Consider the following 26,080-nt stretch of genomic DNA (forward strand, 5'->3'; position numbering starts at 1 on the left):
CCACAATCCCTAACGAGACGTGTGCACCTGTTGGGCACTGCACAATTTCTCAAATGTTGGAATTAGACCCTTCCACCCTCATTTCCTGTTGTACATTGATTTTCTTGTGATACTTGCATTCTATCAATAGCAGTGGCCAAAAGTCCAGTTTCACAAAGATATGACATCATTGAAAGGAACGTAGCCCAATCAGATATGCTGAAGCTGCAAACTATTTCAAGAGACTCATTCACACAGTGTCAACCTAATGTTGAGTATCACTGCGTTCCTTCAAATTTTTAAAATATCCCACGATGCCACTCTGAGTTTGCTGCATGGTCCTGGAGTGCCTCGGCACATACTTTGGGAACAGTAGTCTAGCATCTTAGCTATTTTTTTTTAATCTTAAAAGCCTTAAATTTAATCAGTGACTCTAGTTGACAAAACAAATATATCTACCCTTAAATCAGAGACTCTATCTATACCTTCAAGATATCCCTCAGAATACAACCTTAAACTCTGCTGTCCAACTTTTCTGAAAAATCCAAGAGTGAGAGAAAACTATCCCAAAGGCAGTTAACATCCACTCTTGTGGAGCAATGATTCTCAACACTATCAGAACTTCCCAGAGGGAAGAGGAATCAACAGCAGGATAGATATCATAAAAGACAATATTAACTAGTATTGTTTTATCTTTGGAAAAATTATTTTAACCCTTTTTCTCCAGATAACAAAACTAGATATTAAAGCTTGATAAATATTACTGTTGTTGTGGACCAAGAACTGGAAACATGAATATATATATATGGATATAAATATGGATATATGGCTGGGCAAGAAACATGAAACAAGGTTTTTTTAATCTTTTTCAAGTAACTTATAGTGTAAAAATTACAAAAATCTTAAACTTTTTAATGCATGTCCTCCTTTAAAGTCATTTGAAATTCTAACAAATTAAATATAGTAATTAAGAATAAATCAATGCAAAACTAATATTATTTTCCTCCAAATAACTTCCACTATCCCCAATTAAGAATCAGTGCCGTGGATAAAATTACCCATGTATTAAGCCAGATCTATAATAATCACATACTTTAAACACAGTTTGCTTTTTAACTGTACTTTAGAGTTAAAACATCAGCTTATATATAAAGATATTTTAAGAAAGAGCTTAATGAAATTCATTATTTTATCTCTTCTATGGATGTCATTGAGTATATACCATATACTACTTCAGAGAGGGTCTTCTTTATGAGGACACACAGGAGAAATTTCTCTCTGTTCCTGATATCAGAAAAGCTAAAAAACTGACTTTTGCCTTATGGATACTACAGTGTGCAACAGATCACTTTTCCTTCTTTTCTTTGGCCACAAAGATGCTTAAAGTAGTCCCCATCCTGCCTCCCTAATGACCAAATATACCCTTCCAAACCACACTGATACTTAACGGAAAGAAGAAAAAAAACCACTAAGGATGGTGCTGCTTCACTGATTCTTTTCATTAACCCAAAGATTTGGCAGGATATATTCTAATGAAATTAGTATGTATGTGTACACAGGCACTGCATTTTAGAGTATTAAACAAATCAAAATAGCTCTAATCCAACACACACAATGTAATTTCTTCTAGTGAAATACGCAGAAGTCTAATGACATTATTTGTGCTATCAGTTAAGAGTGGTATCAATAAACTAATCTTTGCCATAAAAAGAAATCAAGCTGGATGGATTTATAGTTTCAACTCCAATGAGACTCAACTGTAAACTTCTTCTAGATTTAAACATTAAAATACCTTCCTTGAAATATAACTTGTTTTAGCTATTGATGGGAGCAAGCACACAAAAAGTAAATAAAAATTAAGACTTTGGGTGTCTTGATATGTATTTAGGATGGGATGGATTAATTTTTATATGAAAGACTGTACCCAATATGTAGAGTAGGGTCGTCCAGTAAATATAATGCAAGAAACAATGAGGAGCCTATGTAATTTTAAATTTTCTAGTAGCCACATTAAAAAGTAAAAAGAAAAAACATGTGAAGTTATTTTAAGAGTACATCCAAAATATTACCATTTCAACATGTAATCAACATAATACACTTATTACTGAGTTGTATACATTCTTTTTTTTGGTATTCACCTTCAAAATCTGGTGTGTATTTTATACCTGGAGTACAACTCAATTTGAACTCGCTGTATTTTAAGTGCTCAACAGCAACACATAGCTAGTGATTATCAATTGAACATCTCAGGTCTAGAGACAATGAAAAAATTCATTCGAGTGACTCAGCTGTATATTCTCAAAATATCCTTAATCTGACATACACAGAGGTCTTATTTCCCCACTCAAAAATGCTGTTTTATACTTACGTTTTATAGGTAAACAATATGAAGAAAATCTTTGAGTTATAACTTTATGAAAGTTTTAATAAGTCAAATAGAACAGAATTTAAAAATATACTCTAAAGCTAAACAGAGAACACTCTGAAGAAGTCAGTTTCAAAAGCACGAAGTGACAAAAGCTGAATGCTAAGGAAACAGCGCCTGTTCCAGCTCACTCTTTACAAGTGTTTTAAGCTTTAAAGAGTACACTAAAACAAGCACAAGATGACTGAAAAGATTTTCACTAAAAAACCAAACAAAACAGGTTTTCACTAAAAAAATAAAGAAATAAACTGGCAATTATCACATGGTATTTAGATTTATATATAACATACTTTTTAATCATAATAAATTATCTGCATCTCACCTTAATGAAAGCCGCTCTCAGTGTCTGAGCTGCAGACAGATTTACTCGTTCTAGCTGCAATGAAAATTTTAAATCATTATTAACATCGATTTTCTTGGAAAAAGCATATTTCTGATATTTCATTCTGCAGTAATCACATTGATATGTTCATCGATTAACAAAAATACTTGCTAATGATTCTAAATCACCATAATTCTTCAAACAGACAGGCAATCTAAAATTTTCATTAAAATCATGAAAAATTAAGGCATGTATATCAGTCTCTTATTCCTTTAAAAAAAATACTGTACCTTAAAGATAGATTTATTTTAAGATAAGCACAGAATACAAAATAACATTAAGTCCCTATAGAAAGAATAAACATATTCACTTAAATTTCTGAAAACAGGGAGGGTTCAAGATTAACTCTCAGTGCTCTGTTGCAAATACATGGCAAATTATGTGTGTACTGACTATAAAATGACCAAAACAAAGAAAATATCTATTACTTAAGATTCTTTGTATTTACTACCGTACTCTTTTAAAATTGCTTTTCAATCCCTTCAGTCAGGCATTAAACTGAGATTAATCTTTTTTATTAGTTAGCAAATAGCACTGATAAAAGGTTTGACAGTTAAATTGAAGACTGTGGATCATCTGGATTTCAGAGATGCTTTTATCTGTCCTCTATTTTTTTTTTTAACCAGGATTAAAAAATGGTTACCTAAAATCATGAGTCAAAAGTTCAAATGCTTTTAATTCTTATGTCGAATGTGTAAGGTTTACAATTCTGAAAGATAAATGTCCTTATTAGACACTATATAAGTTGCTTTTCAGTGAGCTGAAGGCATGCAATTTCATTAAAAAACTCCATTTTTTGAAGAGTTAACTGCCAGGCTTAAAATAACTAGCTTCAGTTAAAATCAGATTTCCTTAGTCCCTAAGAATTAGGCCAGTTAACTCAATCAAACTCAACATAAATATTTTTTATTTGGGACAATACTAACTGTTCAAAAACAATGTAACCTTCGTAGATTTTTATGCAAGTAGAATATTTCTACAAAAATCTTATGATTATATATCACATCATACAATAAATATTCCTTTCAATTCCTTAAGGCAATGAAAATGTTTCCCTTTATAAATGACATACACACACACACACCCCTAATGAATCTCCAACAGTTTAAATCAATTTATTTTCTAAACAAGACAGAAATGCCAAGAACCTTATCTCCTTACGAGTTATCACCTTAAGCAAAAGGCAAAAACAACAAAATCTGCCAAATAATTTATCTCCAAAAATAAACAATGGGCCATTTAATTTAGTATTTAACTTGGCTTCTACAAATCTTGTAAAATCTAACATTGCCCTTGTGGGTCAAAGGAAAGACACAAGAGGACCCAGGTAGGCAAAAACAGCAAATAAGCAACTACATAAGGTAGGTATATTAATTAATGAAGGTATATTTCCCAAAATTAAAATTTTCTTCTTCGAACCAAATTCATTTAATCACAATAAATCCCAATGAATAGTAAAATAACAATACAGCTCTTCTGATCTCACGTTCATGTTGTGCAAGGGAGGCAGGGGCCGACAGCAGGATGAGTGTTTCCTCCCAGATAGGAACCCATTTCCTTGTTCGGGTTACACCACCCTCTGACCTCTTCTGACAAGTCAAAGGTCTGAGTCAGATGTGTGCCTTCAAGTACTGGCATTATTAACTCATTCTGTACTGCCCTGACTGGTATGTGAAATGGTCAAGGGAAGTAAAAGAAGCCCCAAAAGTCGGTGAAGAACTATAAAATTGGTCAAGACAGACATCTACATCTCTAGATTGCTAGATTAAGTTTACATACATATATATATATATATATACACACACCTTAGGAAAGACAGAAAGGTCAGACTTAACGTACTGAATCAAATCTGTGAGCTGTGAAGCACCTGACCAGAACTTTGCTAAGAGTCATTTGGGGATACATTATTTACCCACAACATCTTGCAATAAACCCACCGGGCTTTTTTACTCATATGATATCAACACTGCCCAGGAAGTACCAGGCACAGAGGCATACATACATTAAAAAAATATTCTGAATGAAACTTAATCTTTCATCCATAAATTTATCTAAATTGTTCTTGAATCTATTTATAATTTCAGCCTGTAATACTCAGGTAGCAAGATATGTTTATACATGCCCTATTAAAAAGTGCTTCTATTTTAGGTCTCTTACATGTGATAGATGATTCCATAATAAAATCATGTTCATCTTACCTGTACCTTTCATGACAGTATCAGTTCTGGTAATAGACTAATAAAAGCTACCATTTACTAAGCACATATTATGGACTATTATATAGAGTATTTTTATGGAGAGTATCTCTAATCCTCATAATAAATCTGTAACTAGCTATCAGCATCTCCATTTTACACAGGAGGAAACTCAGTTTGCATAAATTTACCCAACATAAAACAGCTAATAAGTACAGAGACAGGATTCACACCAGATCTGTCTGGTTCCAAAACCCATACACAAGCCACTCATGCTATCCTGCCTCCCCGTACTCACCCTTTCTGGACTGGAGTCTAACCTATTACTGAATCTCTTCAGCTACTTAAGAACGAACAAAGTCCTGAGTTTCTACCATGTGAGATAAGTCAGTGTGAGAGATACAAAGAAATAGACTATAGTCCTGGAACCCCAGAAGATTAATTTAAGTAGGTAGCTACATGGAAACTGATGGGATCACTGTCAGCTAAAGTACAAAGGAAAGTACGAAGATGAGATCTGAACTGGTCCTTGAAGAATGTGGTCCCTTAAAATCATCTTCCTTAGTGTTTCTTCAGGGTAACACAAGGGGGCATAATGATATTATGTCAGTTTGGAACAGACAAATAATATCCACTTTGTTTCCAATACTTTTACTAATGGGTCCAGTATTTTTCCAACTTTTGGGATAATGGTCTTTGACTAGGGTATGTTTAAAGAGCCAATGCAATCATTTTTCAGTGGTACCTGATAGTGCATACACCATGTTTTAAGTCCAAAGAAGGAGAGGGCATATGATAATGGATACTGGGACATGGAGAGGCACTCCTGGGTCTCTGCCATGTAGAACTTCTACGTCACAAGTAAAAAGAGTTAAAAAAAAAAAAAAAAAAAGAGAATCAGGGTGAGAGAAAAGGGCGCATAACATTTCCCCTCACCTAAAGAGAGGGAAGTGCAACTGGAGGGAAATGACAGGCTGGGTGAGCCCAACATTAAGGTCTCACCCCAACCTCACGTTCTGCGTACTCTCAGTTGTGTGAACTCCTCCTGCAACTGACTCTTCATAGATTTTGAGAGCACTTAACTATTAACTAATTGCAAACTTGTCAAATTTAACTTTCTGGGTCATTTATAAAAATATTTTAAAAGCTTGTAAGTAATTCTGATTCCACAAAGAGCTCATTTATTATATTGCTCCCTCCAGAAATATCATTTCATTCCTATACCTTATTTTCTAGTATCAAGCTGGTTTCTTAAACCCATAATTATAAAAAATATATCCACTTAACCCTTTGGTTGCTCAAGTTTTAAACAGTCTTGCATAAAATCTTTCAGAAGTTTTTTTGTTTTGTTTTGTTTTTTAGGTCAAAATAATTAATTAGTTGGTTCCAAATTGTCTATAAATCTTGCTTCCTCAAAATTAGGTATATTTTCCACATGCTGATATCCCTTACCCTTCTTCCCACCCTCCCCCCCACCCCCACGAAGATTATTGATCATATTCTTTAAAAAGAGTTAAACTGAGTCAAGAATAAAAAGAATAAAAACTCCACATAACACCTCTTGTGATTCAAATGATAATGAGGAGTGTTAGGTCAAAAAAAGGAAAAAAAAGAAAAGCCAGAAGAAAAACAGAAGTAGATGGAATCAAGAGGCCACCCGTTAAATTTTACGAGTCCACAGAGAAAGCAAAATGCAATCATCTGTTTTGTACAGATTGATATTAAGTCCAGTAACTGGTGCTAAAAGTTCCTGGCATTGCCAAGTTGTCTGGCAAAAAGGTAACCAGAGCCATCTAACTAGTATAAAAATATTCCACTAAAACACTGCTTACAAATATGCAAAACTCTAGGGTATGATCGCAATTTGTCAGAAAATTATGTGGAAGACTCAATAGCTAATACTTACTACTAATAGTACACGCCTGGTATTATTCTAGGCATTACAAAACATCAACTCATTTTATTTCCCAGAGTTCTGAGTATTAAGTAAAATTGTTTATCCTCATTTTGCAGATTAGGAAACTAAGACAAGATTATATAGCATAGTAAGTGGCAGAGGAGTAAATCAAATGCAATGCAAAATATTAACTATGATGGCTTCTCGATGGTGGGATTGCAGGTGAAACCCATGCCTTCATTGTGGAGAAGTGTATATTTACTATGCTCAAAATTTGAGGTTTGATTTTTTCAATAGGAAAAATTATATTTATAATTATATTTCACCTTAGAACGTTCCTTTAAAGTCATAGGAAAAGAAGATACATGATATGTCTTTTCCTGGAATGAAGAACTGAACCATATATCTTTCCTCCTCCATATACAAAGAATCAACAAAAGATAATACAGTACATAAAAACCTGATCTAAGACTTGGCATGAGGTTTCTATAAACTCATTATTCCATCATGCAACCAGGACACCTATTTCACAGTACATTTACAACACATGCAATATACTTGGACTCTGAACTCTGCAGCAGCTGATTAAACGAGAAGCTTACTCCTCAGCTGTGCTGGCATAGCTTCATTAAGTTTAGCAAGCATCTAGGTCCCAGAATGCCATAAATAACTTTCCCCTATGAGCTGCAGTAACAGTACTAAAATTTCCCCAGGTGTAAGGATGTCCTACTACCTAAAAATCTGTTCTGCAAAATGACTTCCGGGCTACCATTGTTACTATTATGAATGTAATGTTAAGGTGAGAATGCAAGCTTTTTAACTCTCACAGTACACTGTGGATAAAACTGAGTGAATCAATTTAGCTTCAGAGTAAAACTTTACCCCTACTGTGGTGCTATTTTCTGTAAAATTAATTTGACATCCATTTTATCTTTAAATCTGCAAAGCAGAGAAAAACAGAGCCAAACTAAACTCTAATTTCCCCATGACTATTTATAGAAAAATCCATGTTTGAACTATAGTTAAATATTGTTTAACTGATTAGGTATCTTATTTAAGATGGTACATTAATACACTAGAATGTCAGAGAACAATGCTAGTATTTAAAAAAGAAAAAAGCTTGATACCATGACGTTAGATCAGTAAATTCAATGTGAGAATTAGATCCTGACAATTTAACATAGTATCTCTCAGTCGGCCTCATCCAGACATTTCATTTTCAAATTTCACCTCTAACAATTAGTTCTTGAAGCAACTATAAATCATTTGGCAACATGTTCTAATTCTGGGCCCATTAACCCATGTATGTTTTCAGATCTCAGATTTCTGGAAGAGATTTACTAGTCCCTTCATAGCCATTTCTTTTTCTTTCAAATTAATTTTTTGTACACATGAATCAATTATAAGAGGTATACTAGTATTAATCCCAACAGTTCATTTTACCAGAATCCCACATCTTTTATAACAGTTTTCCAAAGTCAAGATTCAAATAAAATCATTTTACCATATGTAGGAAAAGGTCACTCAAATTGTTAGGAAACAAGCTTTTCTCATTCCTCCCTCATTAACCAGAGGATCAAATTGAAGTTCTGCAATGTAAATTGCCCTCCCTTCAAATAAAGACTCAAAATACCAGATAAATACAGAAAATGCCCTCAAACAACTTGATCCAATAGCCTACAGAGTTAGCTATATAGACATGAAAAGAGGGAGCACCTCTGGGTGGAACTGTCATGATGGTTCTTGAAGAACATGAGAAGTTCAAACACTAAATGTCAAGATAGGTTACTCACCTACCGTTCAGTGACCCTCTCCTTACCTCATACCTGGTACAAGAATAATTAAATAGTTAATAATGTATTTGCTTAAACATCTGTGTTCCCTACAACTCTTGGGAAGAAGTATGCCGACTTTTTCTTCTCCATATCTCCAGACCCTTGCTGAGTACTTGACAAATTAACAGTTGGCATTACATTCACTGAACAGCACTGAAGCACTTGCTTCCAACAATAACTGTAGTCTTGCAATGGCTGGGTAAAGTGTTAGAACAAAATGGCAGAATTACTGGAGCATTGGCTACAGCCGCCAGAGATGGATACAACCAGCCCTAAAAGAGTGCCTCCAATGCTACCACGGTAGCAGGATAATAGGGACAGGTTTTCAAAAGATGCCTCCTCCTTGCTTCCTCTTTAGTAAACTTCTCAATTTCCTAACCACCCAGCTAGGTGTGGTCACAAATCTAAACTCTTGCCAATGAGATGTAAATGGAAGTCTTATGTAGGACTTACAAAAAGGTTACTTTAAGGAAGCTGAATCAGCTGGAAATAACTCCCCACCCCTTGCTCCACTTTTTACCCCTTCTAGACAACAACTTAAGACAAAATAGCAGCGGCCATCCTACATATTGAAGTGACCTTGATAATGGAAGGCAAGCACTAGGATGATGAAACAGAAGATAGGAACCTGAGTTTCTGATGATACTGACTCATAATACTACTACTCCTGGACCACTTACTTCCAGAATTTTTTATGTAAAGAAATAAACTTTAAAGCAAAATAATTTCACATATCAGGATATCAGTTCACCATTAAAAGGAGGGGAGTAATTATCTCTAAGGAACTTCCAGTTCTAAAATTCTCTACATACCTTAGCATATAAACTTAAAAGAAAAACCTAAAATGTATTGGTATTATTAAGTCCTGGAAAATTCCTCAAATACAAAAGCAACTATATATTCTCTAGATACGAAGAATGGTATCTTCCATTTATCAGTAAAATTATGTTTGTTGCTACTGACTATAACTCATTAGGATATTTTTGTGCCTGCTCTTCTGGCTGCCTAAAATGTGCTACTCCCCAACTCTTCAACACTCTAACCCTATTTATCTCTTTCAGATGTTAGCATATATGTCTCTTTTACCAGTGAGGCCTGGCCCCTAAAGTAGGTCCTACCTGCTATTTTATTTAACACACTTAAAAAAAAAAAAAAAACTTCCTAGCACTTGCCACAATTTTTCATTTATATAATTACTTGTATTCTTTTGTTCAATGTCTCTCTCTCCCCCACTATAGTGAAACCTCCAGAGGAGGAACAAAATGTCAGGGTTTTTCCCTCGATATTTTATGTCCATGCCTGGCACAATGCCTAACACACAGATGGAGTCCATTTATGTAAGTACTTATTATACGAAGGAACAAACGAATGAATAAATGAAGCAAGCATTAAGGAACTGCAGAGATCATATGAAGCAATGTTTACTCACTTACCTCATTAAACACAGGATACATGACTGCATAGAGGGGCATAGAAACCATGGAAGTGGTCTCAGCTTCATTCTTCATCTCTTCCATTGTCATCCTCATTCAAAAGCCAACTACAGTAGAAAAAGCAGTGCTAAAATGCAGAGGAATCTTCATTCACTGCAGCCTTTCTTCTCTTTTTTGTGACAAAAGAACAGGGCACAAAACATATGCTGACCTGGTTAAAGGGGACGAAAGAACAGAGATTTACTATGCTAGAATTAACAATAAAAAATTAAGGTGTTTAACATTTTCATTAAAATTCTTTTGCTAATTGTTCATTGATTTTTGTCACCTAAAAAATAACCAAAACATAGCAAGCATCAAAGATTTAAGGCAAAATTTTAAATTCTACCAAATGTGATTTGGGAAAAAAATTGACCTAATTTATTAATTAAATAATTCACTTAATATTATTTAATTTTGCCAGTGGCATTTTTTGAATCTTTGTCCAAATCTGACACAGAGACTAAGAAGAAAAACCCAGACACTGGTAGTTTGGAAATAAAATATTGAGAATTCAACAATATAAGAGAGAAATTTTGCTTTGAGGAGTTGAAGAAATGTGTTGCTTTTTAAGAGAAAGCAACTGTATTTAATTCCTTTGCTAGGCTGAAATATGAGCCTAATTATAAAGTGAAAGAGTAACAGTAGTAACATACCTGTATATTAAATGATATACATGTTAAACAAAAAGCCATTACTTTTGAATAATTTCTACCATTTATAAAGCATTTTCAGATTATAAAACATATTTCACATGCATTTCGTCCTAATAACTTACCTTAGAGTAACTGTCATTCTAATTTTACAGATGAAAATGTAGACTCTGAGATGATAAATAACTTGCCAAAGATCACACATGCAGAGGCCTGTGACTTGATCCCTGTGCTCTGAATACAGATCTGACACTCCCAAATCAGAAAATAAAGTATGAAGTGAAAACCCAGAACCTCATCTACCCAGGAAAATGTCCAGAAGTTATTCATTCACTGAATAAATAGATGTTTAGCACTTACTACATGCAAGATACAATGGGGGATGAAAAAGGTGTGGTCTTAATCATTAAAACATTATCTGAGCCAGACTGTGGAAGACCTAAGCAGTTTGAAAGCTACAAAGGCCAGTACTCATAGCTTTAAAAACTTCCAATAACCTGTCCCGTTTGAGAACTGCTTACTATTCTTCCATTTATCCCTACCAGTGAAGGGGAACTCAACACTTACAAAAACAGTTTAGCCTTATTTCTGGTAGTTCTAAACATGGAAAGTCTTTCCTGTTTCTGAGCTTAAATCTGCTCCCTGACTTCACAGAACCAAATAAATAATAAATAAAAGGAAGAAAAGGCCAATTCCTAAGTTTTATTCTATAGGACAAGAGAAAATCATTACCTAATGAGACAATTGGTACTTAAGTAGACTGCTTTGGTCACAGCATTAAGGAAAGAATGGAGGAACAGAAGTTGAAGGCAAGGAAAACTTAAGAAATCTAGTGCATCTAGATCAACAGGACCTGAATAATAAGCAAGAGCAAGCAGATAAATATCAATTCTGGCCCTGCTGTTCCTATTTGATTTCTTAATAAGCCATTTGGTAATCTGCTTTTCCACTTAAAAATTAACTGTGAATACCTTTTCATAATAAACTTGGAATAAAGAAGAGGGGCTGAAGTCTGAAGTGCTGTCAAAATGAAAATGATGGATACTGGATGTACAGTATAAGTAGTAAATAAAAAGCATCAGTATCTATGAAAAAAGAAAGTGAAAAATAGCAGTACAGGGCCAACAACAGAACTTGAAGAGCTATTTCATTTTTTTTTTATACCACATCAGTACAATACCACAGTATTGTACCACATCAGAAAATTTTCACTTAAAATATTTATGATTTAAGTCAACTGTCTCTCCCTCTGTATATATACATTTATTTTTATACATATAAATATATATATATTTATTTCTTGCTTCTTAAACTAACTTTACAGGACTATCAGCTACTATTTGTCATCAAGAAGATAATATTATAGCAACATTATGGGCTACATAGGTGGCTGGCCCACTCCACACTTAACCACCTTTTTAAATATTGTTCCTATGGGAAAATGTTCCAAAGAACCAATTTACATCTGGCCTTTTCAGAACACACGTTCACAAGCTGGGGCCAAACAGTTTCATTAGTGTTTACATGAGATTAAAAATCAACAATTCCAATAAGGCTTTTTAAATATTAAATTGTTCTGCCAATTTAAATTCAACTTCAAGTTAAAATATGCTGTCATTCCTTCTACATGCTTCTTCATTTGAAATGGTTTAATGGACAACCTGCCAATTACTCCAAGCCACTCCAATGCCAAACTCAGTCTTAGGAGTTTCTGCCCTGCACTACCCAACCAACCCACAGGAGTCTGTTCATTTAAAGAACTATACTTGGGTGTATCTTAAGGCTCAGAATCAGCATTTCCTGAAACAGCCTCACTTTATTCCATCTGGGCACAACAGAGCCAAAGCTATTTACTCACAAATAAAATGAGTGAACAAAGGGAAGTTCTTGGTATTGATGTATGCAGTTCTTGGGGAGAAACAGAAGCTTCCTAAGTAAAGTAAATTCTACACTTAAAAAATATTTGTAGGCAGGTCTATTTGTCTTGTTTTTCTCTATAGTGAAATCTAGTACTTAGCCCCCTTACATGGTCCTGTATTCTTATAATCCCTTTAATTTTTCTCCCTAAAGAGGGGAAGTTTTATTTATTTTTGTTGGCTCTCCAAACTGTCCATAATATTTAGCTAAAAGAAGTTTGTTTATTCTAGCAGTAAACAGAACCCATGAGTTCATGTTACAGTTTACAAGCGTAGTTCTTTTTTCCAATAGCCATTACAGTCAGCATAGCAGGTACATAGTAGACACTTTATAAACGTTTGTTGAACGAATAAATCAGTGAGTTAAGAGATGGGCAATTTATAAGTTGAATCAGTCTTGCTAATACTTTTCAAATATCAAGGCTAGCAAAACAAAAACAGACCCAGAAATCTAAATAATTTTATTAACAAAGTCTGGACCCAGTTACATTTACCAGTTTTTACTTCTTTTGGCTATCACAAGCTCTTCCTACTATAGTAAGCTAAGAGAATATAAGCATCAGATAACTGCAAATAAAACCAGAATTCCAACAGAAATTTACATGAAAACCAAATAAAACCAAAGAAAATAAAACAGAGATTATAAATTCTAATGTCTCAATTTTATTAAGGCTACCAGGACGCGTTCCTAGGGACATAACTAGTGTATAATTTAATAGTTCACAAAATTTTCAAAGTGCAAGCATCTCCAACATTGGTTAACCTTGCTTTACACATAAGAAATATCCAAAAAATCACCCAACTTTTAGCAGAAAGCAAAACTTTTCCTATGAGAAAGAGTGGAAGAGTGGTGCAGTTTCCAAATGTTGGATGACCTAAGGCATCACAATCACTTCAGGGCCTATTAAGAACACAAATCCCCAAGACTACTCAATCAGAATCTCCAAGAAAGGGTCAAGGAAGCTGTATTTTAACAGCCAGCCTAGATGATTCTTGTGAACAGAACCGGCTGGAAATCACTGGCATGGAAAGAACAGTGGCTAGAGTCAGAAAATAGAGTTGCTAAGGCCAGTCTTGAGACATAGGTAAAATTAAGTTTGACTCAGTACCTGAGACAGGGTTTTTTGGTCCTGACTTTGTAGAAGTTTCACTTAATCACTGACCTTGTTTCCTCATCAGAAACAGAAAGGGGTAAAAATTATATCATCTTAAAGGCCATGGTACTCTAAAATTCAGTGATAATAAAATTTTATTACAGGTATCTCCTAAAGGTTCCAAAGTAATCTCGTGGGAAATTTTTAAAAAAGAAAAAGATCTCATCAGATCTTAAAAAAATTCACTAATTCCAATAAGGAGATCCTCTTCAATAGTTGGTTGATTCAGGGTTTCAAATAACTGACAACCCCTTGCTTTCTCTTAAGCATCCGGCATCACGAATCACACCCAGAAACTGAATTTATTCCAAAGTGGGTATAGATCAATCTGTCAATTCACATAGCTGGAAAGGTGGGCATCTGATATCACAACCTACCTTTTAGGGCCTTCTCATGCCAAAATATTGTAGCCACTTCCAAACAAGAGACAAAAGGTTTAGAGGAGGAAGCTAGGAAAAAGGCAGGCAGAGGAACAGGGTAAGTAAGAGATCCTACTTAGACCAAAATGAGCTTGAACCTTCAGGATACACCTACATCTCTCTCCTTCCTCTGCAAATTATATTTTCTATAATTCAAGGTCCTTCATTCTAACAGTTTTCTTCTTGAATAAGGTAACGTGTAACTCAACCTCCCTGAACATGCACTGCTGTCAGCTTAGTATTGATAGAATTTTGCATTTAGGGACCTCTAGGAACAATCTCTTCTTAATGGTAGGTGTAATATATTACATTTTGCCACTCTATCTGTTTACATGTATCAATTTTTTCTAGGCTTCTCCAAAATAATAAATGCACAATCTGTGCAGAGATATGTGAAAGGAGTGTAAGAACGATCTGAAAACATGGGCTCAAATTCTGTCATTATAAACCATCTTGTCACTTGACCTATCTATGCTTTAGTTTTTTAAGATGGACCAAAACTGAGCTGTATACTTGAAAGTGATATAATTAGATCGAAAGATGAAGTAATTTCTAAATCAAAACATAAAGCCTCTATATTAAATCACTTTAATTTACTAAGTTACTAAGCACTGTATTTTTGCACTTTTAAGTAACTATTTAAAGAAAGTATACATTCTGCAAAGAATTATCACTTCACTGGAAGATCTGATCTCAGTCAGATTTGTAAAGGCACCTCCTCTGTTATACCACAATTTCCAGGAATCGGATACCACCAACTGTTTTTTTTTTTAAAAAAAAAAAAACAAGATAAAAAAGATATAATCTCTAATATCTCTGTACACATGACTGACCAAACAAGCATTTCCTGAGTTATTAAGAAATAATAGAGGTTCTAACTAAAACAACATCTGAAAATTAAGATGTTTTTGAAAGTAGGTAACACTGGCAAATTAGCACACAATGACCCACGAAGGAAAAATGCCTAAATGTAAAATTTAGCAATTTAACTCCATTTACTTTATCATTCTTTGTTAAACTCCATATAGCTTTCACAGACAAGTGTTCCTTAACTATTAAGCAGATCTGGTTCTAAACATATACTTATAAATCAGTCATTTAAAACTTACTGTTTATTTTTCTATAGAGGGTTAAGTGAGGGTTAAGGTTCTAAGAAAGACTTCAAAGTTCACAATGTTACCTAAAGGAAAACAGTAATAGGGCTGTTTGAATTATACAGTGCCCACCCCCACCAATCCAGATTCACTTACTTGAGGTCAACTGCGGTCCAAAAATATTAAATGGAAATTTCCAGAAATAAACAATTCATAAGTTTTAAATTGCTCGCCATTCTGAGCAGCATGATATAATCTCACACCCTCCAGCCTGAGACCCCCAACCATAGATATCGTCTGCTCCCAACATGCAACCATTGACATCATCATGCTTGATCCTCCTCCTTCTGACGTATCATCAGAAGGTCAATAGTAGCCTAACACTACATCACAATGCCTACATCATTCACTTTGCTTCATCTTATCACTCAGGCATTTTATCACCTTGCATCATCACAAGGGTAAGTACAGTACAATAAGATATTTTGAGAGAGACCATATTCACATAACTTTATTACAGTGCATTGTTATAATTGCTCTATTTTATTACTAGTTATTGTTAATCTCTTGCTGGGACTTCCCTGGTGGCCCAGTGGTTAAGACTTCACCTTCCAATGCAGGGGGTGCAGGTTCGATCCCTAGTCGAGGAGTTAAGATCCCACATGCCTCATAGTCAAAAAACCAAAAACATAAAACAGAAGCAATATTGTAACAAATTCAATAAAGACTTTAAAAATGGTCCACATCAAAAAAATCTTAAAAAAAAGTCTCTTGCTAATTTATAAATTACACTTTACCACACATATGTATAGGAAAAAACAGTATATAGAGGGGATGGTACTACCTGAGGTTTCTGGCATCCACTAGGGGTCTTGGAACCTATAGCCAGAAAAAGGGAGGGCCTACTATACTTAGTCAACATTAACAGCACTGTCATTAGTGAGGTAAGTGACAAGCATAGTGACTGTAGAACCAGACTCGATTGGAATCAATCCTGGATCTACTACTTACTAGTTCTGTGACCTGGGGCAAGTTATCTAACTTCTCTGTGCTACAGTTTTCTCATTTATGAAATGAGAATAACAATAGTATCTGTCTCTTAAGGTTGTAAAGATTAAACAAGTTATTACAGATAAAGTGTTTAGAACAGTACATGGAACACAGTAATTATTTAATATTAGCTATTATGATTAAGTACATTTTAATCTAGTATGACAAGATCTCTTTCTAGAGGTCAGGTCCTCTGTACAATCAACCATCTAGCCAGGGGAGTCAAGGACTCTTGAAAACCAGATAAATGGGGGAAGATAAGTGATTGTAAACCTTAGAACAGCAGACCTGTTTTGTTTTTCAAATAAATTCTTTTATCAAATCCTAAATGTGAGATAAAACACACTCAACTGTGCATTTATTCAATACATGTATTAAGTAATAACTATGGTTTACCAGCCCTTCCTCTCACAGGAGCCCTTAAACACCTCTCTCCACAATTTGAGAATCACTGCTCTAGGGACAATCACTACACAAGCATTATGAACAAAGCATCGTAAGAACAAAGGTGAGTGGTCCGAATAGTAAGGATAAGGACTGGCAAAAGATATCCGGACCCAGATTTTTTCCATAATTCAGATAGTTCCAGATCTCAATTTCTCACCAGTAAATTTATCTGTACTGTTGTCACATGCTCATGCATTTAAGAAACCTAAATGTTAAGACCCTAAAATTGGGGCTTCCTTGGTGGCGCAGTGGTTGAGAGTCCACCTGCCAATGCAGGGGACACGGGTTCGTGCCCCGATCCGGGAAGATCCCACATGCCGCAGAGCGGCTGGGCCCGTGAGCCATGGCCGCTGGGCCTGCACGTCCAGAGACAGTGCTCTGCAATGGGAGAGGCCACAACAGTGAAAGGCCTGCGTACTGCAAAAAAAAAAAAAAAAAGACCCTAAAATTTTAAAGCGATAACAACCATTAGTATACATTACTATATATTATCTAGTCCAATCTCCAAATTTCACAATTTAGAAATAAAAGTCCCCAGAAATTCACATTAAGAAACTAGTCACAGATATTTTAAACAAATATGCAATTGAGCTACTATAACCTATTGTACAGGACATCTTAGTCTGCCAAACTGATCTACTTCTAGGCTCACCTTCCCTGCTCTTTGTGTCCTCCACTGGTCCTGCAGCTGAGAGCCAAGACCCCCAGACTCCACGCAGAGTGTTTGGAGATGGAAGCCAGTGGGAATGTGGCTCTGATTCAAGGTCGCCCTAGGGTACTCAGCAGCACAAGTTTGTGGATCTTCCATTTGCTGCTGCTGAGACCTCTGACTCACTCACTTTAAAAGTTACCTGCATCATGTCAGTGTAAGAACTTCCAAATTTGGGGGAGTAGCTTCTTAATACAGAAATCATAAAATGGACAAGTAATTAGGTTTTTCTACAGATGGACAGTACAGAGCAGTAGGTAAGTGCTTAGATTTGAAACAAAGGTCTAAGTTTGAATTTTGCTCAGGTGGGTGATATCATTTGTTAATCTCTTTCTAAACTCAATGAGAAATTACTGGAAATAACGATTGAGGTACTCACCTCACAGAATTAAGAGTACAAAATGCATGTACTCATTACACCGTCTGACACACAATAAACATTCAATTCATATTATTAGTTATTAATGTTTTATCCAAGATTCTATGAACCTGACATGGCATCAGGACTGGAACTAGGGTGAGGCAAACCGGATGCCTAGAGCACAAAATTAAGGTCTCACCTGCCTGACAGAGAGTGAGCGCCTTCTTAAATTTTGTACTCTAGACCCTCCCTGCCTACCCTAGTCCTGTCCCTGCATAGCACACACAAGGATAGCCTAATACTGATATAACAATGTCATAAAGGCCACTTACATAGCTTTTTTTTTTTTTTTGCGGTACGCGGGCCTCTCACTGTTGTGGCCTCTCCCGTTGCGGAGCACAGGCTCCGGACGCGCAGGCTCAGCGGCCATGGCTCACGGGCCCAGCCGCTCCGCGGCATGTGGGATCTTCCCGGGCAGGGGCACGAACCCGTGTCCCCTGCATCGGCAGGCGGACTCTCAACCACTGCACCACCAGGGAAGCCCCACATAGCATATTTTTAAAACCTTTTCTCCCCCACTTGCCAAAATGGAGGCATATATAAATTACTTGGGCCACCCAAAAAAGTTACATATATCATCCAAATCAAATTACATAGTTTAGGAATCCTTAAAAGAATGTGATCATCAAATGCAAGCCTGTGTTAAAATTACCTTTTATTCTCTTAATGTACATAGAGCAATTTAATAAAGAAAGCCGTGGCCCAGAAGTAGGCTCAGTAGCAGAGTGAAATCAAGATGTGATCAAAGATTTTCTCAAGATAATCCATAAAGGGGGATAATCTATATAGGAAAACCAAAAGATAATAGAATCAAAAGGCTTGCTACCTCTGAATTAGCTGATGGGAAATGGGAACAACAAAAATAGCAACAACTGGCTTCTAAGATATTTCTGCACAACAGGTTCAGGGAAAAGGATACACGTCTCTTTGGTTGTGACAATCCTCAATTTTTTTTCCTATTCGAATGCCTAAATTTTTGTTAAATTCTGGTCTGGACAAAATTTAAATGAAAACATTTGTTGGAAGGCAGGAAACAAATCTGTTCCCTTGAATGTGTTCACTTATGCCCATAAAGTTCTTAATCTAGTGGTTCATGAATTAAATAATGCCTAACTGAACAGTCATTTAGCATTTAATTGAGGTACATCTTTTCATTTTCCCTTTTATTAGTATTTGTGATGTTTTAATTTCTCAAATATAATGCTAAAGCTTTCCTTTAAAACCCCTTAGAAATTCAATTAAACTCAAGCTCTCATACTGTCCCTATGTTCTCTATGCTTGGAAGTACAATGTAAGGAGACTGTACCACATGGGTCAGGCTTACCTGCTCTGTAACACTTACAATCTTATATACCTACTATCTTACTTAATGACTCCTTACTGCTTAAGGTTCTCTACAGTATGCAATGTATATTTTCTTATCTTACCTTATCAAATTTCTTTGCACCACAACACTGCCACAAAGCACTTAAACGTTGATAAAATTATTAGCCTCAGATGATAAATGGACTCTGACTCATTTGTTTACCAGCAGATGCTAATAAGGACAAGATTCTATCATGATGATGAACTTTAACCTCACCTTTAGCTCCCAACTGATCTCAAATAAAAATTCTATTAGTCACAAGAAGAAATAAGGGAGATAGAATGGTCTCTGCTTAAACCATACGTACAATTCCACCTGACCTTCACTTGCAAAACTGTAATTCATTTTTCAAGGAAGCACACCAAAATTAAGGTAGGACCTCAGAAATCTTTCAAGTTTTGAAAATACTGCCAAAATGCCAATTTGATTACCGACGAAGGCATCCACAAGTATCTACTTCTGAATAAAAGACCATATTCAAAATGCTTTGTAATTAAATTAGAAAGCCTTGCCACAATGTGAACTGGTATAGGGAGCAAATGAAATCTGGAGGCCATGTCTGATTCATTTACCATTCCCAAATGCCTTTGGTTGCAGCAACCTAATGAAGTCTAAGAAGGCAGCAGATGTGTAACATCTTAGGATTTTGTCCTTCCTGAACTCCAAACTCCACTGGAGTTCCAGTTCATCCTGAAGACAGGATGGTTGAATAAAGCAGGAAGGCATGTTTCAGTGCCAGGGACCAGAAGGTAATTTAGAGAAACTATCATTTTCCCCCCTCCTATCAGCTCTGACCCCAAATTATCAAATGAATTGATGCATGTTCAAGTACTTAATATTATCAGAATGGCTAAATGTCCATATGACGGTCTTTCCATCCCCTATTATCCACCAAATTATAAACACTGTAGAGAAATTTTATTCTGTTCTCTATTTTCTAGTACCTAGCTCAGTACTCTATATAGTCAGTCTACATCAGCAACAGTGTTAGAGATGTGATGATGAAAAGCCAGATATAGTCCATGCCCTTGAGGGTGTGCAGTCTTGCAGGGAAGAGAGACAGTAAATAAATACATGTTAAGCTGCCACTTCACATAACTCCAGGGAGCATACCTGTGTCATACTATATATACACTTTTCTATGCAAATTCAATGAACATGCTGAACAATTTTTTTGAAGAAAACAACAAAAAAGAGAACTATTGAAATAGGTAGGTGATCATAATTCCATTCCACGCATATAAGCCCCAGAATGAAAGAGATAAAGACATGGATCTGCTGCCCCCCCAATCAGACTGAGAGCCATAGTTGTCCCTCATGATGAGCAGCTCACCACACTGTGATTCCACATAATCACACCGTGATTATGTATTATAATGTACATATTTCTTTTCCAACATGATCTCTGAATAACAAGTTAAATACCTGATCCAGCACTCAAAGGAAAAGTAATTCTATTCCAATGCTAGAGGAAAAATGTGTTGACGCTCTGTTAGTTTCCAATGTGGTAACTTCCTAAGTGTTTTTTTTAGAGTAAGCTTGAAGATAAGTAATTTTTGCCTGCCACACTGACCTTAGCATCTAAGATACAACCTTTCTGTAACTGCAACTCTAACTGCCCTCCAATGGCGCTCAATCACTAACATCATTTTACTGCCATGATTAAATATATGGTGTCTTAACTCGGCCAGCATGGATTCAAATCCTAATTCCAAGCAATAAGTGGTTGTGTGACCTCAGGGAGGTTACTTAGCCTCCCTGTACTTTAGTTTTCTCATTTACCTTGGGGATAATAGTGCCTCTACATCATAGGGTTGGTACAAAGAAGATTTAAGGCAATTTTATACATAATATATATTCAATAAATATTTGATAAATGAATGAACCAAAGTATCATTATTATGCAATCTAACTTACTTCTGGTAAACTTATTTCCAAAGGACTGGCCTAAGTAAACAGTAGTGACTACCACTTAATAAGCTCTACTGCTGTTACCCAATAATTCATAAGCTTGCTGATAAAAAATCCTCTTTTCTTTCTTTCTTTTTTTTTAATAGCAACACCTGATTCTAGGCAACTGCATAGTGAGACTGAATATTTATTTCACTTTTTGGGTGGTTAAAAAAAAAAAAGATTATACATACCAAAAATGTAAGGGTGACCTTGAAAAATAAAACTAGTATTATATTACATCCAAGATGCAATTAATTGTATAGCTAAAATGAGAAAACTGAATTCTTCATTTTCATACAGACGAAAATGGACCACCAAACTATACTGTTTACCTTTCTGCCAATAAATTATTTCTAACTGCTACAATAAAGATGCTTTCACTTTTTACATTGTGTGTGTGTGTGTGTGTGTGTGCACGTGCAGATTGCTAAAACATAAATCTCTAAGACTGCAACTTTCTATAACATTTCAAATGCAATAATACACACCATCGATGACACTATTTAACACCTAAATCACTTCTGCAGTTTATATTATGGAAAAAAATTGTTTATCATGGAATTAGCTTAAAATTCTTGGCATACATTACCAATCATATCAACCTTAATAACCCAACAAGATATAAGAAGCAGTACTTCAGTTTTATCTTTCACATATTAGTATGCTAGGTCAGTATCAATTTTTTATCCAAGATTCAAACAACATAGCGACTTACTTTTTAAAAATTAAATTTAGGACTTATCAAAGACTTACATTTAAAAATAAAAACTGGGAGCATTACCAAGTTTTAAAGCCAAATATCAGCAATCACTTTTCGACAATATCTTGCGGAAGAGTAAATGGGTAAATTCATGAAGGCAGGCAAAGCTACAGCAACACAGAGCTGTTGAATTTATTCTATGCCATTATTACAGTACTGTGAAAGATCAGAGAATTTGTTTTCAGGACCAAAACCTGACACAATTTTTCCTGAATTTAGTCTGCATGTTTTGAAAATAATATTTTTACTCTCATAAGTATCTAGGTTAAAGCAAATAAGATATTACCATAAGACTCACTTAAATATGAAAACTTTCAAGAAGCACAAACTATAAGCTCCTTTGAAATAAGTACTACTCACTTTTACAGTCACCTTGCCTAAGGCAGGTGATACTAAAGGTAAAAACTCAAAGGAAGATACTGTGGTTAAAAAATGAAACAAAACAACAAAGAAAAAAGGAAAATGCATGAATTTTGTTGAGGACAGAATGAGATACCATTAGGGAAGAACAGAATCCACTGAAAGTTAGTTTCTTCCACATCTGTATTCTGTTATAATGAATGTTGCTTGCAAAAGCAGGATAGTGACAAGGTGTCCAAAATGCTGTTATACAGAAATTTTGCTGTAATAGAAAATGATTCCTTTGCCATGTCCACGTAGAAAACTACCCTGATTTTACAGACCTCTAAGGAAGAACAAACATCTTTCTACAATTTATATTAAACTTCTGAAAATAACTCCTTTTTATTCAAAGGTAGGGAACATGTCTCCTTTATTAATTTCTGTATTTCTGCCCCTAGTAGAGTGCTGGAGGCACTGTGCATGAATGCACTTACATTTGTTCATAAATTCAGCAAATAATTACTGAGTAGTTAACTTTGTGTCAGACACTACTGTATAAGTAGTGAGGTAAGGCACATGACAAATGAGGGCCCTGCTCAGGTAGCTTACAATCTAGTGAGCGAGACAGACATTTACCAAATAAACACAGAAATAATTAAGTTCCTCTTGTGATGATGCTACAAAGAATTACAGAGTATGGTGAAGATATAGTGGGAACTTACTGTAGTTTGGGGAAGGAGGGGTCAATGGTCAGAGAAGGTTCCCCTGAGAAATAACATTTAAACTGAGACTTGAAAATTAACTAGGAGTGGGCCAGACTTGGGAAGGGGAGGGGAAGCAGCCCAGGCAGGAGGATGTAACGCGTACAAAGGTCAGGAAAGAGCTTTTGTAGGTAGTAATTGAAAAGCACGGTAAATGAGAAAGGCTGGGGTTAAGGATGGAGAGTTAGATAGGAGACAAGAGAAACTGTGAGCATTAAACTGAGTAAGAGGGTAACAGTATTTGAATATTTAAATCATTTTAAGTCTTTTTCTCATGTAAAATAAATAATCTAAGGGAACTGAGTCTTTATTCCACAATATTAAATATCTATAGTCAGAAGACCTGGATTATGCCTTGGTCCCACCAGTTACTAGCTCCGTGATCTTGCACTTAACCAATCTGAACTTCTTTATTCTCTTTGTAAACAGGTACTCAATTATTTTACCTACTGGGAAACACAATGATAACACAACAGTCCTGTTCTTACAGATCTTACATCCTTAAAGAAAAAAAAATCATGTATATGGGACACAACCTAAGCCCTATAAGAGATGAGGTCCAAAAGTTCACACAAGGCTCCTGCAAAACCCAAAATGACAATAAATGTGGACACTGGTGAATTGCAAACTACTATAAAAATATAAGCGTACACATCATTCTGTGAGCCCTAAGTTATTCAGTGTGCAGAGCTCCAAAATGACCACAGTACTCCAGCATGTGACTGAAAGATGATAAATACAATAGAAACATTATCCCGCCATTCCGTTACTCACCATTCGCCATTGGTGAAATATCAGTACTATAATGAAGCTCAGAGATGAAGAGCAGTTGGTGTAGAATCGAACCAAGGACAAAAATTAACACTCACTAGACAAGTGCATTATATTAATTTTACTAATTTCCAAGTTTTCCTGGCTTTTGGTTCAAAAGTCATTCCACAACCTCCTAACTGCATGTCAAAAATAAGAACTCATTTCTCACTTCCTCCAACAAAAAGCAAATGCCTACATGGCCATATAGAAAATACTTTCACATTCTTGCTTTACCATAACTGACTCATATTCAGTTTATGGTCTATTTAAACTACCGCACCCTTCTAACACAGCACTGAGCCAGTTACCTCCACATAATTTTCCATTTGTTCAGTCAGTCTTCCTTCCTTGTCTACTGCATTACTTACTTATGGTACTAATTATTTTTTATTTTACTTCATTCTATAGCATCATACCTCTCTTTCATTTTAAAAGTCATATTAATTTCCAGACCATCTGAGTTTCAATCAAAGAGGAATGTAAGAGTATTTCTGATCCTATAAAGTGTTTTTGCATTCAAAAGTTAAACACATTGTGGATAATTTTAATAATTTCAGAGTACATTCAAAATACTGCCTATTTAAATGGTCAACTTATACAACAGTAAACCATGACTGATTACCTGCTATCAGTAGATACCCGATTTTTAGCTATAAACTTACCAGGAAGAGATCTTAATGTCAATGAACATACTCCTAAAATTCTATTAAAGAACTGTCTAATAATAATATATGTGAACTGTAATTATAATTGGTCACAACAATGGGTAAGACTGGAACAAGCACACTGCTTTCTGCTCAATATAAAACACAAATGTCCATTTTTCCATTCTTTAATATAAAATAAGGATGAGTTAAAACTCATAGATGATGCTAAGAAAAATAGAATATACAAGAGCCTGATGCTATTAATTACACACACACACACAACACACACACGAGCCCAGAAAATGAGGGGAAGTAAATAAAAATCAACAAAAATGTGATGCTACCTCCAAGAAATGCAACGTATCTTCTTTTCTAGTAATGAGCACAACTAGAAATAAACTCTTTCTTGCTGCTGCATTATTTGAAAAAGTGTAAAATAAGTTTCGTGAAAGAATCCTAATCCCATTGTTCTCAGCTGAAAGTAAAAAAACAGAGTAAAGACTAAGGTAGAAAGGGAAAGGAATATCTTTCACCAGTAAGGATGAGCTGTATTGTTACCTGACTTTCTCCTGTCCCATCAACTACCCTTTAAAATGGTAGCACAGTCCATCATTTAATATACCTCTAATAAAAGGAAAAAATAGGTAAGTTGAAACTGATTCTTCTTATTTTTCCAACAGGTTAGAGTGCGTGCTTTTCTTTTGCTGAGGAATTTCTCTCCAGCTCAAAAAAACTCTTCACCTCACAGATGGCTTCTTAGAAATACCTAAAATTCATTACTTTGCAACTTCCTCCACCCTCTTCAAAAAAAAAAACAAACTCCCTACTCCTTTCTGGTGCGGCAGCTCCGATGCAGAAGCTGGATTACAACTAGATTAGATTCAGACGATCTGTCCCTACGTGTGTGACCTTGGGCACGTCATTTATCCCCTCAGTTTCCTCATTAGCATCCAACTGTGAATGCTCTTTGAAAACAGTAAACAGTAAATACATCTTAGGAATTACATCTTTATAGAGTTAAGCTTTTCTACTTAGGGTAAAATTACCTCCTTAGAGGGACCACGTCATGAAACTGGTACTGAATCCGTAGGTCTCTGTCAACATTTGACTCTTCTACAGTTCTCCTCTTCCCTCAAAGGGCATAACCCGAGTCACCTCAAAAGCAGACTCCAAGCGCCCCTTCCTTCCTCCACTCCTTCCCTCTCCTATTTCTAAAGCAGGGGGAAAACAGCAGCCTCATCTCCCCGCCCCAAGCCACACCTTCAGAGGACCCCACCCCAGGCACATCCGCCCTCTCCCTCCTCCGGGGGCACCAGAGGCCAACCTCGCCCTTCCCCTCCCGCCCCCACCTAGAGGAGACTTCCTGGAGGCGTTCAGGCCCGAGCAGGGC

The 26,080-nt window shown here is 35.7% G+C and overlaps 1 protein-coding gene across 2 annotated transcripts in view; it reads right to left on the bottom strand.

The window, feature by feature from the left end:
* PDCD10 (programmed cell death 10) overlaps window positions 1-26,080 on the bottom strand; it is a 41,798-nt gene that overhangs the window by 15,100 nt on the left and 618 nt on the right. The window contains exons 2-4 of one of the 2 annotated variants that reach the window (XM_079922680.1): window positions 25,737-25,901; window positions 10,147-10,357; window positions 2,727-2,780 (exon numbers count right to left, since the gene is read on the bottom strand). In XM_079922680.1, coding sequence (XP_079778806.1) covers window positions 2,727-2,780; window positions 10,147-10,242 — 150 coding nt within the window. In that variant the 5' untranslated portion in view covers window positions 10,243-10,357; window positions 25,737-25,901. The remainder of the gene's footprint in view (window positions 1-2,726; window positions 2,781-10,146; window positions 10,358-25,736; window positions 25,902-26,080) is intronic. The other variant, XM_079922679.1, reaches the window with a different exon arrangement.

This window comes from Stenella coeruleoalba (genome assembly GCF_951394435.1).
Source record: "Stenella coeruleoalba genome assembly, chromosome: 5".
Classification (NCBI taxonomy): domain Eukaryota; kingdom Metazoa; phylum Chordata; class Mammalia; order Artiodactyla; family Delphinidae; genus Stenella; species Stenella coeruleoalba.